General features: G+C 38.2%; 1 protein-coding gene across 2 annotated transcripts in view; it reads right to left on the bottom strand.

Annotated features, from left to right (window-relative positions):
- Window positions 1–19070, bottom strand: part of TMTC1 (transmembrane O-mannosyltransferase targeting cadherins 1) — a 265227-nt gene that overhangs the window by 127567 nt on the left and 118590 nt on the right. For both annotated transcript variants that reach the window (XM_082352064.1, XM_082352063.1), the window contains exons 6-7: window positions 7393–7474; window positions 6141–6244 (exon numbers count right to left, since the gene is read on the bottom strand). In XM_082352064.1, coding sequence (XP_082208190.1) covers window positions 6141–6244; window positions 7393–7474 — 186 coding nt within the window. The remainder of the gene's footprint in view (window positions 1–6140; window positions 6245–7392; window positions 7475–19070) is intronic.

The following is a 19070-nucleotide window of genomic DNA, read 5'->3' on the forward strand; positions in this document are numbered from 1 at the left end:
CCACCCTCCATCTCTCCCAACATGCAACTGTTCTTGGTTTAATATTTAATTTGGGATTCCTACTCAAAACCTACCCACAACACTTGGCTCTAGCCCCTTTCTACATTCAAATCTAATTTCAAAATTTTCCAATCTCAAATTTCTGAAATCGCTAACCTGTTTTGTTTTGGTTTTTGTCTGTTTTAGTACATGGTTTTTGTCTGCATTCACTCCCTTCTATCTCTGCTGAAAACTTCTAGCTCTTGTTTCTACAGAAATTCCATGAGGGATGGGAGGGATTTGGACATATGAGGGCAAAATTTTCCAACTTGCTTGTCGAGAAAAAGTTGTGCAATTGAAATACAACACTTCTTCTGTTCTTCAACTTCTTTTTTTTTGTTTTAATTAATTTATTTTATTTTATTTATTTTCGGCTGTGTTAGGTCTTCATTGCTGTGCACAGGCTTTCTCTAGTTGTGGCGAGCAGGGGCTACTCTTCGTTGCGGTGCCCAGTCTTCTCATTGCCGTGGCTTCTCTTGTTGCAGAGCACGGGCTCTAGGCATGCAGGCTTCAGTAGTTGTGGCCCGTGGGCTCTAGAGCACAGACTCAGTAGTTGTGGCTCACGGGTTTAGTTGCTTCGCGGCATGTGGGATCTTCCCGGACCCGAACCCATGTCCCAGGGTCAGAACCCGTGTCCCCTGCATTGGCAGGCAGATTCTTAACCACTGTGCCACCAGGGAAGCCCTGTTCTTCAACTTCTAATGACACTTTTCTTCTCAAGTCAAAAGCAGAAACATGTATCATTCAATGTCATGTCATTCAGTTGATCCACACAAATCTCAATTACAGATTAAAAAAGTTATTGATCAGTCACACAGAATTACTGACAGTTAATACAATCTGAATGTTTGGAATAAAATGGAAAGGTAAAAGATTAAGGGCTTGTTGCCAGCGTATCCTGAATAATGATGACCCCCTCCCCCCATTCTGTATGTATCTATCTTGTAGATTGGACATGCCCAATGGACAAAAATTAAAAGCCAAATTATAAACGGCCTCTGAACTGCTGTTAACATAAACTGTATCAAAGTACAATTTAAAAAATATTAAAAACATAATCCTGTACAAATACACAGTGAAGACTAAAGGTTTACATAACTTATTAATAAGGGAATCAGACACTTGACAAAGCCAATTTAGAAGAGAATTTGAGTTAGGCAAAACCTTCTTAGATATAACTGCAAAAGCATAAGTAACAACAACCAAAAAACAGATTAAATTGGATTTCATCAAAATTAAAAACTTTTGTGCCTCAAAGATCACCATCAAGAAAGTGAAACAACAATCCACAGAAAGGTAAAAAATGTTCATAAATCATATATCTAGAATATATAAATATCATATGTAGAATATATAAAGAACTATTATAACTCAATAATAAAAAGACAAATAACCCAATTAAAAACTGGACAAAGGATATGAACAGACATTTCTTCAAAGAAGATATAGAAATGGCTAATATGTATATATAAAGATGCTCAACATCATTAGTCATCAGGGAAATGCAAATCAAAACCACAATAAGATGCCATTTCACACCCACTTGCATGGCTATAATTAAAACAACAACAACAAAAAGACTGTTGAAGAAGAGGATGAAGAGGATGTGGAGAAACTGGAACCCTCATAGACTGCTGGTAGAAATGTAAAATGGTAAAACCGCTTTGGTAAACAGTCTGGCAGTTCCTCAAAAAGTTAAATATAGGGGACTTCCCTGGTGGCACAGTGGTTGGGAATCCGCCTGCCAATGCAGGGGGCAAGGGTTCGATTCCTAGTCCAGGAAGATCCCACATGCTTCGGAACAACTAAGCCCATGTGCCACAACTACTGAGTCCGTGCGCCACAACTACTGAAGCCCACGTACCTAGAGCCCATGCTCCGCAACAAGAGAAGTCCCTGCTCGCTGCAACTGGAGAAAGCCCATGCGCAGCAATGAAGACCCAACGCAGCCAAAAAATAAAATAAAATAAAATAAATAAACATTCTTGTGCTAAAAAAAAAAAAGTCAAATATAGAGTTAACATATATGATCTGGTAATTCCACTCCTTGGTACATAGGCAAGAGAAATCAAAACATACATTCAAACAAAAACTTGTACATGAATGTTCATAGCAGCATTATACGGAATAGCCAAAACGTTCTATTACATGGAAACAACCCAAACGTCCATCAACAGATAAAGGGTAAAATAAAAAGTGATGTATCTATAAAATGGCATACTACTGCAGAATAAAAAAGAAATAAAGATTAATATATGTATGCTATGACACGATGAATCTTGAACTTAGTTTACTAAGTAACTTAAACTTAGTTTAAAGTTAGTAAACTAACTTATATAGTTTACTAAGTAAAAGAAGCCAGTCACTAATGATCACACATCATGTGATTCCATTGATATAACACATCCAAAATAAGTAATTCTATAGAGATAAAAAGTAGATCAATGGTTGCCTAAGGCCGGGGGACTGGGGTGAAATAGGGAACAGCTGCTAATGGAGATGAGGTTTCTTTCTGGGGAGGTGTTCTAAATTTGATTGTGATGATAGCTGCACGGCTCTGTGAATATACTAAAAACCATTGAATTGTACATGTTAAACAGATGAATTGTATAGCATGTAAATTATATCTCAAGCTGTTACTAAATATAGATATAAATTGAATATATATAAGAAACATATAAGTATATATGTATCGATATATACAAACTAAATTTGAAAAACAAGTTTTCATGGTTCATGAAAGAATAAAAAGGAATGAGGCTGGCGAATTAGATACAAGTTTGCCCAATGTCTTGCAAGGCAATAAAACTAACATTTGAAATTTCATTTTCTACTTGAGAGAAAAGAAATAATCACACCTGTCAGATTTCTATACGTAAAATTCTAAGTTGACAGAGTTGTAAAATACAGTAAATGTGAATAATAAGTCAGCCAAAGTTGTATTCCTCTAGGTTTGTTAGACAATGTTCTACATTACAGTGAATGCCACGGTCATGTTTTTCTTATTCTCATGTCTTAGATAATTTTTCTTAACAAAGGTTTCTCATGAGCATACCACAACAATTTTGCATCTGTTTTGTTAGGCAGAAAATGGCAGGGTATTTCCTCTTTGCTAAACACATGGGAATAGATCATCTAAAAGAGAAGGAATCTCAGAACTAAAATCACAAGAAGTCAGGTGAAACAAACCAAAAAACAAAGAGCTGACCAAGCAACTTTTAAAAGCCATTAGGATATTTTTTTAAAACTACATGTAATTAATAACTATAACAATTATTAAGAGAAGAGAAAGCTAGTGTGAAAACTCTCACCTGATAATAAAGTTATTATACCTACTTTAAAAGAAGGTATCCTTGCAAGATAGAAGCAAAGATGCTATAAAAGTTGTTCAGTTTACAAATCCAGTAAAAGAGGTGAAGCAATAACGAGATCAATTGACATAGCTGACTGACAAACCTCTGATTGGTAAAGACAGACTCACAGAGCCAGCCAAATCATAGCTAAACTGTACAGCTGATGAGAAGAAAAAAAAAAAAGCCAACAGAATTGGAAACAGACTAAGGTAATCCAGTTTAAGAATCATCATTATACCGGAGGTCAAACAATTATGCAAGAAGAGTAGAAACTTTACTCAGGAAAGGAATTAAAGACAATGTTCTGGATGCTTAAAAGAGTCAATTATAATGCAGCTGTCTTAGAGGAACGTGAAAGGCCATTTACAGCAACTGTCACTGAAATGTCCCAGGGTATCTACGTATTTTAAGGATGAAACACAAAAACAGAAAGATACGTGTTTTTTTTTTACAAGGGGGAGAATATAAAGATGTTAGGATATTCTGTTCTATCACTTTATATTGATTGAATCGCCTGAGAATAGTCATTCAGATGGATTCACAGACGGAAAGTCCTGGATGAAATGTGTATCAGACCCCTCAGAAAAAATACGTAAAAACCTTGGAAGTGAAAGGCAGAACATGGTGAATGACCGGCCCAAGGTCCTAATTCTGCCAGAGGTTCCACCAAAGAATTTTTTTGACCACCAGCAGGAATGAAAATGCAACCTGACCCCCCTGGCAGCTAAGATGGTATAGACAGAAGGGCAGTGAGCCAGAGACCAAAGACACCTTGTCTTGACACCAAGGACAGTGGGGCAGGCATGTGTTTGCTGATGACAGAGATAAGAATGAAATGACTGGTTGGTGAGTTGAGAGCAATATGTTCTTGTTCTCATCCATCTGTTGCTTTGCTCCAGCTTGGCGTTTGGAGACTGGTACGTTCGGGGAATGGGCTGCATCTAACTATAAAGACAAGAATAAGTGCTCAAATTCAGCAGACAAGAAAGCTTGGAGGGAGACCAACCGAGGGCTAAGGGAAATGGAGCCAGAAGCAAGAACAGGATCTGGCAAAGCTGTTTTTTTCACTTAAAGGCAGAAAATAGCTATTGAAGGAGCTGCAGAACCTGAAACAATTTCTCAATGAGCTAAAAATATCCAGACAAGGAGCCCTGGAGATGTTGAAAGCCAGTGAGAGAAACCTAAAAAGGACAAGTAGATTGCAATATTAACAAAAAGTTGGGCTACAGATGTCAAGCTTAATGAATGGACTAATTAAACAGTATTTTGAAAAATATAAGACATAAACAACAATTTATAAGTCTCTAGACTATCTCAAAGGGATAAGTCAACACTGGAGGCTGTATACCATATGGTTTCTGAAGCATATTCAAGATTTTTTAACACAAATGGATGTTGCAAGTAATGCAAACAACTGTGACATAATATTTATTAGAAAAATGGGTCAAACAAATTGGAAGAATACTTTTTGAATGGAAAATAGTCTTCAGAAAGGAAGAAAACACTAAGAACAAAAAAGAAGAGCATACAATGAAAAGAGAGTAGAAATTTATCAATTAAAACATATAAAGTAAATGAGTGAAATAAAGCAAGCCTGGCTTTATAAAAACAAAATCCAACAATCTCCCATCCCTAAGAGATACAAGTAAGTTGAAATATAAGTGTGCTGTCGGTCAAGGTTTAAGATTTATTATGTCTTTGCAAACACAGAAAAGGGAAGGTCACTATTACAAAAATGATATTAGACATTAAAAAGAACATAAAACTATGAAAATTTAAGAACAGTACACCTTAATGTATAAACATTATAGGATAATATATCCTGAAGAAACGTTATGAAAACTGTCAGATATAATTATATCTGAAAGTGTCAGAAGTACATCACAGCAGATTGGGTAAGGAATTAAAACCCTCTCAATGAACAAGATCCATTGGTCAACATCACTTCTTGATCCACTATCCTAAATCTCTTAAGGACAAATGGTAAGATACAATTGACTGTATCTTAGCAAAAATTGTTGTTCATTTCTGTTCGCCACTTTCAACTTCCCTGCTGATTTTAACCTTACAAGTAGTTGTAATGTCCAATCAACCTCTACACACCTCTCAGTGCACTCACTGTCCTGTAACATTTGCCATATGAGCCACTCAATAGCTATTTCTTTTTTTTCGCCGCATTGGGTCTTCGTTGCTGCACATAGGCTTTCTCTACTTGCGGCGAGCGGGGGATATTCTTCGTTGCAGTGGGTGGGCTTCTTGTTGCAGAGCACGGGCTCTAGGCGTGCAGGCTTCAGTAGCTGTGGCACGAGGGCTCAGTAGCTGTGGCTCGCGGGCTCTAGAGCACAGTCTCAGTAGTTGTGGCGCACGGGCTTAGTTGCTCTGCGGCATGTGGGATCTTCCCGGATCAGGACTCAAACCCGTGTCCCCTGCATTGGCAGGCAGATTCTTAACCACTGTGCCACCAGGGAAGTCCCTCAATAGATATTTATTATTGATAAGTGCTCAACAAAATGCTTGTTGAGTAAACAAATATATACCAAAATGAGAACAATACCAAAAATATTGACAAAACAGCACCATTTGTTGAAAAGAATTCCAAACATCTAAACAGTAGTTTCTTTTCTCCACACACCCTGAATAGAACACAACCTTTTTTTCCTTAAAATGCAAAGACAACATATCGTTTAGGATTATTTAAAACAACCTGATAAATACCAAGTAAAGTTAAAAAAATGTATTTCTACTGACCTTGTAAGAATGTAAGGTGAAAATGAAGCTGGATTATCCTGCTCTGAAAAGAGGGGCATAGATCCTCCCATTATCCACAGACGGAAGTACAGAACAACAACCACCTTCAGAGAAAAGAAGATTTGGTAAGAAAATCATTGATTGTCGGGAGTAAGCCCCACCTTTCTGGAGGATACTTTCAGATGCTTTACAAATATTTTGATCTACAAACACTTTTTCTAGTGAACATTTCTGTAAAATCCTAACATTGAAGATGAGTAGGAAAGTAGTTGGGTAGAGGGAAGAGTAAACAATGAAGGTGATGATGGAAAGGCAAGCAAATCTTAATAACAGCCATCAGTTTCAAGCACTTATTAGCTGTTATCCATTGTTATCCACTAAAGGCTTTCCATCCACCTGAGGCCTCCCAATTTGCCCAGAATCCCACAGCTAGTAAACTGCAAGATCCAGGAGTTGGACCCATGTCATTGGTCTCCAATGCCCAGGTTATTAACCATCCCTCTCACAGAGCCCCATGAACGTTAACTTAAACTATGATAGATGATACTTCTGTGTCCTGAATAAATACATTTGGAAATGCTCCAACTCTCAAATGCTCTGGAGCAGACCACTCATGCAAGGGTTATTTCAACAACCCCAGGAAACATCTTTTGTGTCTACTCAGTGGAATTTTACCACTGAATGGCGCTATCCTGTTGCAAAGGTGCATAAGAAAACCAGAGGCCAGGGACACTTCTGTGGTGATAAGTTCTGTTTATAGAAGAAGCCACCCGCACAGACCTTCTAGATGTTATTCTCATTTCAGTAGGACCAATTATATTGTTTTTGTTAAAGTCAGAGGGAAATCTTTGCTTCAATAAAAGGTAAAAGATTAATTTTGGGAGGTAGTTAAGCCTGGACTTTTTCCCATGAATATCACTGGCTTATTTCATGAATGCTTTTTATAAAAGTGCAGCACTAGATAACTGATACAGCCAGGTTTGTGTGCAGAGACAACACAGCGTCAGCACCTTGAGAATGGCACAAACAATATTATAGTTAATACTGTTGGTGTCACTGAGTTCACATATCCCTAGAATGCTTCCATACATACATTCCAAGGCTTTGTAACATTTATAGCGTGTAAATTCTTTGATCTTAAGATCATATTGTTAGACGCTACTGCTGACTCAAACAATCTGGATCATGTCTCTGAGTCAAATTAAAGTGAAATATTTCTTATCAGATATTTCAAAAGCATATATGTACTTACATAAATTATGACCAAAATGGCCCTTTTTAAGAATGGCCTCATGGTAAGCAAGAAATTTCTATTGCTGCTTGCTGTCAGATACCTGAAACAGGAAAGAAAAAACATCTTAAATAAGTGTCAGAGTCTGCCACAAATAATGTTTTCCTTTCCGTGTGAATAGACTAGCTCAAGAGAAGGCTGGAAAGGATCATAGCTAAGAGCATGGCTTCTGGAACCAGACCACGTGGGTTTCAATCCCCCAGCTCTGCTGCCTACTGTCTGGATGATCTTGGGCAAGTTTTCTAACATCTCTGCACGTCTTTCTCACTTATAAAAGAGTGGAAAATAATAGTATCTACTTCACAGGAAAGTTGTGAAGAATAAGTGTGATAATATATGGAACACAACCTAACTGTAAACTAGTTAACTATAAATATTACTATCCCATATAATCCCAAATAACCCAGGTATTCTGGCAACTATATGATTACACTAGTCACAGGGATGATCTTAAACAAAATAAGATTTAATTTGCCTACTGAATGTAATTTGAGAGGGACAATGTCTTCCACCCACAAAATAGCTCACAAATGTCTTACCCCTAAAAAAAAGGATGCTAAGGTTTTATGAGGTTAAGTAATTTATCCAAGGTAACAAAGTTATTAAGCATTGGTGGTCAAACAGAGCTCACCCATATGCAATGGATAATTTCCTCATCTGCCTATGACCTTTGGAACCAAACTAGGTTACAAGAATGTCACTTCTAGAGGGGCGGCAACTTGTGTGGACCCTGCATCTCCCACAGTTCACCCACTTGTACTCATCCACATAGAAGACATGTGATTGGCTGGTTTTAATAAAGACGATGAAAGGGAAGCAAGAGGAGATTGTCAACAAACTTCAGGAAACCCTAAAGTCCTTTTCACCTACAGGCAAATTTCTGTACAAAGTGTAGGGAAAAAAGTCAAACTGAACCACATAATCCAGCAAACATTTCCCACCTCATCCTTGTTTCCCCTGCCCTTTTTCATTTTTTTCTTTTACTTTTTTTAGTCTAATTTTTCCTCAAAGGAATCCTCCCCCAGAAACTCTTAAAATCTGCATTTGAATGTGTGTGGTATCTTCACACAGCAAAGATGTTCTATAAGGAGAGAGATCCTTTTGAAGACCTGAGTGGGTTAGCAGCTCACAAAGAAACGTCTAACTTGACTGCTTACAAAATACATGTGGTTCCTGTTTTGTTACAGCTAAGTGCGTCCAAGTGGCTCTGTAAGGAGGAGACAGTGTCACTCAGAGGCAGGTCCCTTCCATCTTGCTTCCCTTTTCTTCTTCCAAAAAACAGTACACAGAGCCACCTCTTAGCAAGCTCTGGACTGGATCCACCCCCAAGCACTACATTTAAATCCTTTCTTCTCCCTTAGCTCTCAAAAGAGAGCTTGGCAAGGAGTAAGGCCAGGAATACTGTCAGCTCTCAGGACACAGGCGCGTCTTTTCTGTCCTGAAATGGGCTTGAGGGAGTTTACCACTTCCTGAAACTGCACAGGAGACTTTGTGAATGTCTGCATCTGTGCATTTCTTTGAGGCAAAGTCCTTGACTTTGATCTCCAGTGTCAGCTAGGTCTGTGATTCCAAAAAGTTAAAGCACTGCTACGTGCATTTTCTCAGCTCCCCCTCTATCACCATCATTTTCAGGCTAACTCAACAAAGACCAACCCTGGATATTTCTGTTATTCCTTTACAGGATGTGAATAAGTGGCAGCAGGAAGGGAAAGGGAATGGCAGTGCGGGAAGGAAAAGGGTTGCAACACATCTGAATGAAAAAGTCCTTCTTGGGTTGGTCTGCTTTTAGAAACTTCATTTCTCAGGTTCCCTCTGTTGCTTGTTTATTTTAACACAGTGGAAAAATTAGAAGTGGATTCCCTTATATAAAACAAACCACAGGGTTTCAGATGTTAAACATAGGTAATTCATATTTTGTTTCACTGAAAGCTCACTGTGATGGTTATTTCAGAGACATTTATAAAGTGTCCCTTTGTTTGCAAATTCTTCCTCCTTGAGAAGTTCTATTTCTTCAAAGAGTTCAGTTAAAGGTGTCAAATAAGTTACTCCTTAAATGTAGCATCCCAAAGCAATGAAAGCCTAGAACAACACAGAGAGTAGTGCTTGAAAAAAATGACCTCCTTTCAAGATTTCAATTTCCAGTTGTTGACCAAAATTAAATGAGATAATAAGCCAAAATGATATGGCCCCCCTTTTTTGGTAAGCACTAGGTCAGAGGCTGAGATTACTAGCTCATACAGAGAGCAGTGTAAGAGTTGAATTTTCTGCATCTCCTCCTCCTGCCCCTCCTACAACGAAATTGGACAGTGGAATTTTTTCCCCCTTAGTCCATGAAGTCTGTGAATTAGAAACAAACAACAACAAATAATAACAATAATAATAAAAACAGCAAATAATATGTGTCAGATACAAACGTAAGTGATGTAAATGTACTAATTTCTTTATAATTTCTTTGTAATTTCAACAATTCCTTGAGGAAAAACATTATAATTCCTTTTTAATAGAGGAGGACACTGAAAAACTAGAAGTAATACTTAACCATAATATCAGATTATCTCAGCTACTCATTTCAATCACAAGTTAATATAGCTGAGCATGACTTATAAACACAAAGATATGCAAATGCCATCACTGATAATTTTCAACTTCAGTCAAATTCTCCATTGTTTTCCCTGCAAAGCCAGAGAACATGCCAACAAAACCAAAGCACCGAGGAAACCACTAGAATGGGAAGCAAGGGTCCAGGGTTCTATTCTTGTGCTTCAAAATAATTTGTTGCATGACTTGGTAGAAATCTACAGGAGCTTCATTTCCTTGCTATATCAATGACAGTTAGATTAAGTGGTTTCAGGGTCCGTCTCAGGTTCAAAATATTATGATCCTTGGATGTTCTCACCAACTGATGACATCAAAGATGACAAATAAAGAAAAACATAGAAAAACCGACTGAAATTTTTAAAAAGGAATGCCAAGCAATTAGGGTGAAGCAAATACTAGTTGATCCCTCACTTTTAAGTAGACCCTTGAAATTTGCTGTTGCACATGAAAAAAATATTTTAACATGAGTTTGGGGTATCGGCATTACCAAATTCTGCATTTTTAACAATTTCTGATTTTAGGCAAATAAAAGCAAGATCAAGATTATCCAAAATGAATTTCCTAACCTGTGCTCCTCACACCCCAAGATTTCTGACCCCAAATTTTCTAACTGCTAACACCCACCTCCTTAGTTGATCATGTTCAAATATTCAGAGCTAATTGGGACTTCTCCTTGAAGTTACCCTCCATAGATACTCAGTCCTCAAATACCATTGAGAGGTCTTAGGTGAGACCAGGACAACCTGCCACCCGAAGCTGTAAGCAGCTTTTTTCAGGAAAGAGCTCTTTGCAGGAGGTCCCTTTTGTCTTGTCACTTTAGCAAAGCTATATTTTAACTAACCTCTGGCCCAAACCTTTCAAATCTTTTGATCACACAACATTTTGCCTAACCTGTTGGTTCTTTCCTTAGATCAAAGAAATAGAAATGAAGAATAAGTAATTAACAGATGACCAGATCTCTTCCCTAGCTTCCCCTTCAGTAATCTCATAAACAAACTGTGCGAACAAGATAAGCATCTAAAAAAAGATCACAGGGAGTCCACAGGCCTGCGCACAGTGGGGGATGGCGATGACTCTGACCCCCTATTTCAATGATTAACTGAGATTACTTCCCATTTTTCCCTTTAAAAATTTTCATGGCCACGCAGAACATTCAGAGACGGTTTTGGGACGCAAGTCCGCCTTTCCCCCAGATAACCAGCTTTCTGATTAAAGGAACTTTTCCGTCTCTACCAGCGCTTGTCTCTCGTATCCGAGATCTGAATTCGGTAACAAAGTCACCAACCCCATAATCTTTTTTTATTTTTATTTTTTTTTTATTTTTATTTTTGGCTGCGTTGGGTCTTTGTTGCTGCGCGCGGGCTTTTCTCTAGTTGCTGCGAGCAGGGGCTACTCTTCGTTGCGGTGCACAGGCTTCTCATTGGGTGGCTTCTCTTGTTGCAGAGCACGGGCTCTAGGCACGCAGGCTTCAGTAGTTGTGGCTCGCGGGCTCTAGAGCGCAGGCTCAGTAGCTGTGGTGCACGGGCTTAGTTGCTCTGCCACATGTGGGATCTTCCCAGACCAGGGCTAGAACCCATGTCCCCTGAAGTGGCAGTCAGATTCTTAACCACTGCACCACCAGGGAAGCCTCCAACCCCATAATCTTGAGGGTTAAATGAATGCTTATTATTTTAAGTCACTGAACTTTGTTAACACAGAATTATTGTGTTAATAGCTAATTGATACATACAGCAAGATGATCAATAAATGTTTACGGACCCTAACAGAATTTAAAAAATATTTATCTGCCCCCACTCACCCTCTTTTCTTTATCTGTGTTTTCCTTACCCTCCAGTGCTAGACTGTGTACAAAATACGAACTCATCACTTGGGGTTTGGACAGTGAGCTGGAGGATTCCTGGTGGATTAAATGAGAATATTATATTAGACTTTCCAGCCCTTCTCAGAAACCTGATAACTTTTGCCTTAATAACAGCTCCAGTGGCAAATATCTCAGCTACAAGTTATTACTATTTAATAATACACTAATAAATTGGGACTTCCTTGGTGGTCCAGTGGGTAAGACTCCGTGCTCCCAATGCAGGGGACCCAGGGTTCAATCCCTGGTTGGGGAACTAGATCCCACATGCATGCCGCAACGAAGATTCTGCATGCTGCAACTAAGGCCCGTCGCAGCCAAAATAAATAAATAAATAAATAATTTAAAAAAAAATCAATATACTGGGGACTTCCCTGGTGGTGCAATGGTTGAGAATCCGCCTGCCAATGCAGGGTACATGGGTTCGATCCCTGGTCCGGGAAGATCCCACATGCCGTGGAGCAACGAAGCCCGTGTGCCACAACTGCTGAGCCTGCGCTCTAGAGCCCATGAGCCACAACCACAACTCCTGAAGCCCGCATGCCTAGAGCCCGTGCTCCACAACAAGAGAAGCCACCGCAATGAGAAGCCCGCGCACAGCAACAAAGAGTAGCCCGCGCTCGCCGCAACTAGAGAAAGCCCACATGGAGCAACGAAGACCCAACGCAGCCAAAAATAAATAAATAAATATATATATTAAAAAAAATCAATATACTAATAAATTATAGAAAGCTATATACAAAATTCCTTCTGGAACACCTGTCATACTAATTTAATTTCTCCTGCTCTTTCAAGGTAGTAAAGAAAATTAACAAAGAGTCACATACTATGACCAAAAAAAGAAGGAAAGAAAAAGAATTTGAATTCAGGGCTTTTTAGAGTAGGAGTTTAGAAATCCTGCTTCTCTTTGAAACAGATAAAGAAAAGATCTCTCAGTTGACCAAAGTAGCAAAGACATAGCTCACATTAGAAAAGATTAACAAAAACAACAAAAGAAATTTGTGTCTTCGGTTTCTCTCTGATTGCACTCTCCTTGAACCCATAAAGTGCCTCACCTAAATTGCAATAACCAGTGGCATTCTATAGAGGAGCAGAACTACTTTTGATGTCTTCTTTGATATTCAAATGCAGATTCCAAAGGGAAGGAGCTGTTTTAAGACAAAATGAATTTCTAAGTTCAATCTACTCAGAAACCCAAAGTGACTTTCAGTACCGCATTCTGTGGCTCTGGTAACATTTCTTCTTGAAAATTTAAACTCAACTCAGCAAGTTACTTGCAAAGAAATATTTACTTAGATTATCACACATAGAATAGTGGAAATAAAGACAGAGAAGGCAAAGGGGGATATGATTTCAGTTCTTTTAACCATTCTGAAAATCAGAGTTAGAAATGGAAGGGATCGAAACAGCTTAGGTAGTTTTACAGGTGAAAAGAAAACAAGCCCAAAAATGTTATTTGACTTGCAAAAGGTCACGTTCCTTTAGTGTCAAAGGTCAATGAGTTCAGGCTTCATTAATTTAGTCAGAGGGGCTAATTTGTATTCCTGCTGCAATGAATTTAGTCGGAGGCACCAATTCTTAATCTTTCTATATGTAAACCAAAAATTCAGTTTTGGTGATTATCACTCTTGCTTGTCATTAAAGTAGCAGGTTAGTTTCAATTCATTAATAATAGGGGATACTTAATGCATTTAATACATGTCAGTTACTGTGCTAAGTGCTTTACCTTTTAAATCTCATTTAATTCTCATACCAGCGCTGTGAGTCCATACTTGTCCCCATCTTGTTAATGAGGCTGAAGGAGGTACTCACTCAGGATCTTGAAGCTGGCAAGTGGCAGAGGTGAGACCCAAACCCAAATCCACAGCACCCACTACTCGATACAGCATAAAAGTAAAACGGAGTTGCTTTATTCAGTACACTTTCAACATGGATTATTTAATAAATGGCATTTCTGCTTGGTAACAACACAGTGACTTCTACTTAATTAAAAATGATAAAGTTCATCTTTATCAGTTAGTACCGATCTACAATAAAACCTATAATAAAAATTTTTCATACCAATGAGCGGGCTGAGGCAGTGCACAATTCTTGAGGCGTCTTTTAAGAAGTATGCATTTAAACGTTAATGTATGTAGTGATTGCCGCAGGTCGAAATGCAAACTCCATGTACAGCAGGTTGATTCAGAAATTCTAAATGAGAAGAGACGGCTACAAGAAGAAGGTGAGCAGGACTAGGAGGGTGTGACTGCGCCGTGATGTGATCAGCCAGCCCCACAGGGAGGAGCAGCAAGCAGAAGCAGAGAGGGAGATAAGGACGCCCCAAGAGACGGACAACGAAGCTGACACCTGAGGAAGAGGAGGAGTGAATTGGGCGAGGAGAAAAGGTGAAAAACACATATACAGAGGCCTAGGATTGAGAGTGGGGAAGCAGGATGAGGAAATGAGAGACGGTCATATAGCTGCAGGATTTAATAGTGGCAGAAGGCTGAGTGGGGAGGCTGGAGAGGCAGGCTGGGGCCACGTTACCATGGTCCTTCACATCCCACTGTGGGGTCTGGGCTTTGTTCTGATGGCTGTGAGCAGTCAGTGAAGGGCTTGAGGCAGAGATGACCCAATCTGATTTCCAGAAGTGGGGCATCAGCAGTGTATGACACTGGTACCGTGTCCACACTGAGGTCCATAACAAAGAGCAAAGGGCCCCAAAGTCCAAAGGGGAACATGGTGGACAGAACTTATTCTGGAAGTTTCTGAGATATCAGATTTAGAAACAGATGGGAGGTTCTCGTCCAAGTAGGTGGAGAGACCTTTTCATAAGGATAAATAAGAAAAGCTTGTGTTGTTACATCTATTTAGCAGTATGATTTAGGTGTTAAGTTTCTTCTTAACACACTTTAATTTTATGTTAATTGGTCATTAATTTAGTGCATGTATAAAATCTTTCTACTAACCAGAATATTTAATTTGCCAAAATAAGAATGTATCACAAGAAGATGCATATTATGTATTTGTCTGGCATTTTCTATGTCAAAGGGCTTTTCAATCCAGTCTAACATTTAATCCTCCAAAGATCCACATGAGGTTGCCAGACAGACAGCACTGGCCACATCTTGCAGATCCAGACCTAGTGAGCAGTGAATCCAAACCAGAATTGACTTTTCTGATGCCCGACTGCATGCCTTTTAACTGTCTCCTCTTCAATGATGCTGAAAGACAGCACTTGCTATGGGTTTTCCCTTATGCCCATCAGTCCAAACTTGTTGTACACCAGAGTCTCTAAGAAACCCATGGAAATGAAATCACTGCAACTTGCAATACATATTTGTGCAGATACACAAATAAACTTTTGCACTGAAAAAGAGATTAAAAACAGACAAACTATAATCACACTTTCTGATTTTATCCCCTTTATTGGGATAAATGGGCTGATAAATTCAAGCACAATTAAGCTAGTGAAAAAGAGTATTTGATATTGGATTGTCCTAGTAAACTGAAGAAACACACATTCTGTTAACAATAATAACAATAATAGTAGTGAAAGTGTTTTGTGCCCCTGGCACAGCTCTTATGTGTATAATCCTTAGCACGTTCCTATAAGATGTACACTCTTAGTATCTTCCTCTTACAAGGAGAAAACCGAGGCATTAATGGTCAAGTAACTTGTCCCAAGGTCCCACAGGTAGTAAGCCAGAAGAGTCCCAATATAAAACCACCGCGACCTCTTAACCATCAATGCTCTGCTATCCTTCAATCACTGCCAACTAAATCTGTTTTCACCTTCCAGGAAGACGATTAAATTTCAAATACTGCTCTCAGAAGTACAAACGTATCAATAACATGTTTTAAAGGATGTTAATTCAGGATACCAGAAGATACCTGATCAATTCAGGAAATTAACAAAAAGGCTGCTACAACTACATCACTGTGAAAAACAAGAAGCTATTCCAACAACAATATTTAATTTTGTTATTATATATGTCTCAGGTTACTGCATTATAGTTCAACATCTGTGTACACTACAGAGTAATCACCACCACAAGTCTAGTTATCATCCATCACCATACAGTAGACCCCTATCACCCATTTCCCCCGCACTCCAACTCCTCCTCCTCTGGTAACTATTAATCTGTTCTCTGTATCTATAAGTTTGTTTTTGTTTGTTCGTTGTTTTTTTTAAAATTCCACATGAGTGAAATCATACATTACTTATCTTTCTCTGTCTGATTTATTTCACTTAGCAAAATACCCTCAGGGTCCGAATGGCAGGATTTCATTCTTTTTAATGACTGAGGAGTATTTGATGGATGCTTAGGCTGTTTCCATATTTTGGCTATTGTAAATAATGCTGCAATGAACAGAGGGGTGCCGAAATCTTTTCGAATTAATATTTTTGTGATATTCAGATAAATATCCAGAAGTGGAATAGGTGGTTCATATAGTATTAATAGTTCCACTTATTTTTTTTTTTAAATCAGTGATTTTTTTTTAAACATTTTTCTGCTTCTTAGCCATTATTGGAACACACTACATTTAAAAAAAAAATAATTAATTAATTTATTTATTTATTTTTGGCTGTGTTGGGTCTTCGTTTCTGTGCGAGGGCTTTCTCTAGTTGTGGCAAGTGGGGGCCACTCTTCATCGCAGTGCGCGGGCCTCTCACTATCGCGGCCTCTCTTGTTGCGGAGCACAGGCTCCAGATGCGCAGGCTCAGTAGTTGCGGCTCACGGGCCCAGTTGCTCCGCGGCATGTGGGATCTTCCCAGACCAGGGCTCGAACCCGTGTCCCCTGCATTGGCAGGCAGATTCTCAACCACTGCGCCACCAGGGAAGCCCCTCTACTTAATTATTTTGAGGAATCTCCATACTGTTTTGTACAGGGGCTGCACCAATTTACAGGCCCACTAATAGTGTACAGCAGTTCCCTTTTTTCCACATCCTCTACATTTGTTATATCTTGTCTTTTTGATATGTCATTCTAACAGGTGTGAGGTGATATCCCATTGTGGTTTGATTCACATTTCCCTGATAATTAGTGACGCTGAACATTTTTCCATGTGCCTGTTGTGTAGTCTTCTTGGGCAAAATGTCAATTCAGATCCTCTGCCTAATTTTTAATTGGGTGGTTTGTTTTCTTGTTGTGTTTTATGAGTTCTTAATATATCTTGGGTATTAACTCCTTATTGGATATATAATTTGCAAATATCTTCTCCCATTCAGTAGGTTGCCTATTTGTTTTTATGATGGTTTCTTTTACTGTGCAAAAGCTTTTCATTTGATGTAGTCCTGTTTGTTTTTTATTTTGTTTATTTTTTATCTTGCCTTTGGAATCATATCATAAAACGTATCATAATCATAAAAACATTGCTAAGATCAAAGTCAATGAAGTTACTGCCTACATTTTCTTCTGGGAATTTTATGGTTTCAGGTCTTCTATATTCAAGTCTTTAAGCCACTTTGACTTAATTTCTGTGCATGGTGTAAGATAATGGTCTGATCTGACGCTTTTGCATCAGTTTTCCCAACACCATTTATTGAAGAGACTGTCCTTTCTTCATTGTATGTTCTTTGCTCTCTGTTGTATAGTAATTGTCCATAGATGAGTGGGTTTATTCCTTGACTCTCAATTCTGTTCCATTGATCTATGTGTCTGTATTTGCGCCAGTACCATACTGTTTTGATTACAATAGCTTTGTAGTATAGCTTGAAATCAGGATGTGTGATACCTCCAGCTTCGTTCTTCTTTCTCAAGATTATTTTGGCTGAGAGAGGTCTTTTGTGTTTCCATACAAATTTTAGAATTAGTTTTTCTAGTTCTGTGAAATATGCCATTGAAATATTGACAGGGATTGCACCAAATCTGTAGATTGCTTTGGGTAGTACAGACACTTTAACAATATTAATCCTTCCAATCCCTGAACATGAACTATCTTTCCATTTTTTGTTTCTTCTTCAGTTTCTTTCATCAGTATCTTACAGTTTTCAGTGTACAGGTCTTGTATCTCCTTGGTTAAATTTATTCCTAAGTATTTAATTCTTTTTGATGCAATTGTAAATAGAATTGTTTTCTTAATTTCTCTTTCTCATAGTTCATCATTAGTATATAAAAAGACCACAGATTTCTGTACATTGATTTTGAATCCTGTAACTTTACTGAATTCATTTATTAGTTCTAACAGTTTTCTGGTGTAGTCTAGGATTTTCTATATATAGTATCACATCATCTGCAAATAGTGACAGATTTACTTCTTCCTTTCCAAACTGGATGCCTTTTATTTCTTTTTCCTTATATAACTGCTGTGGCTAGGACTTCCAATACTATGTTGAATAAAAGCAGCGAGAGTGGGCATCCTCATTTTGTTCCTGATCTTAGAGGAAACACTCAGCTTTTCACTGTTGAGTATGATGTTAGCTGTGGATTTGTCATATATGGTCTTTATTATGTTGAAGAACATTCCCTCTATACCCACTTTGTTGAAAGATTTTATCATAAATGGATATTGAATTTTGCCAAATGTTTTTTCTTCAACTAATGAGACAATCATATGATTTTTATCCTTCATTTTGTTAACGTAGTGTATCATGTTGACTGGTTTGCAGGTGTTGAATGATCCTTGCTTCCTTAGAATAAATCCCACTTGATCATGGTGTATGATCCTTTTAATGTAGTGTTGGATTTGGTTTGTTAATATTTTGTTGAGGAGTTTTCCATCTATGTTCATCAAGGATATTGGCCTGTAATTTTCTTTTTTTGTGATGTCATTGTCTGTTTTTGGAATCAGGATAATGCTGCCTCTGTAAAATGCATTTAGAAGGTTTTCCACCTTTTCAACTTTTTGGAAGAATTTGGGAATAGGTATTAAATTTTCTTTAAATGTATTACACAATTTTCCAGTGAAGCTGTCTCGTCCTGGGCTTATGTTTGTTAGAAGCTTTTTGATTACTATTTCAATCTCCTTATTAGGTAATGGGTCTGTTCAGATTTTCTATTTCTTCATGATTCAGTCTTAGAAGACTGTATGTTTCTAGAAATTTATCCATTTTTTTCTACTTTGTCCTATTTGTTGGTGTATAATTGTTTATAGCAGTCTCTTATGACCCTTTGTATTTCTGTGGTATCAGTTGTAACTTCTCCTCTTTCATTTCTGATTTTATTTATTTGAGCCCTCTTTCTTTTTCTTGGTTAG

The sequence above is a fragment of the Balaenoptera borealis genome, assembly GCF_965194805.1.
Source record: "Balaenoptera borealis genome assembly, chromosome: 13".
In the NCBI taxonomy this organism is placed as follows: Eukaryota; Metazoa; Chordata; class Mammalia; order Artiodactyla; family Balaenopteridae; genus Balaenoptera; species Balaenoptera borealis.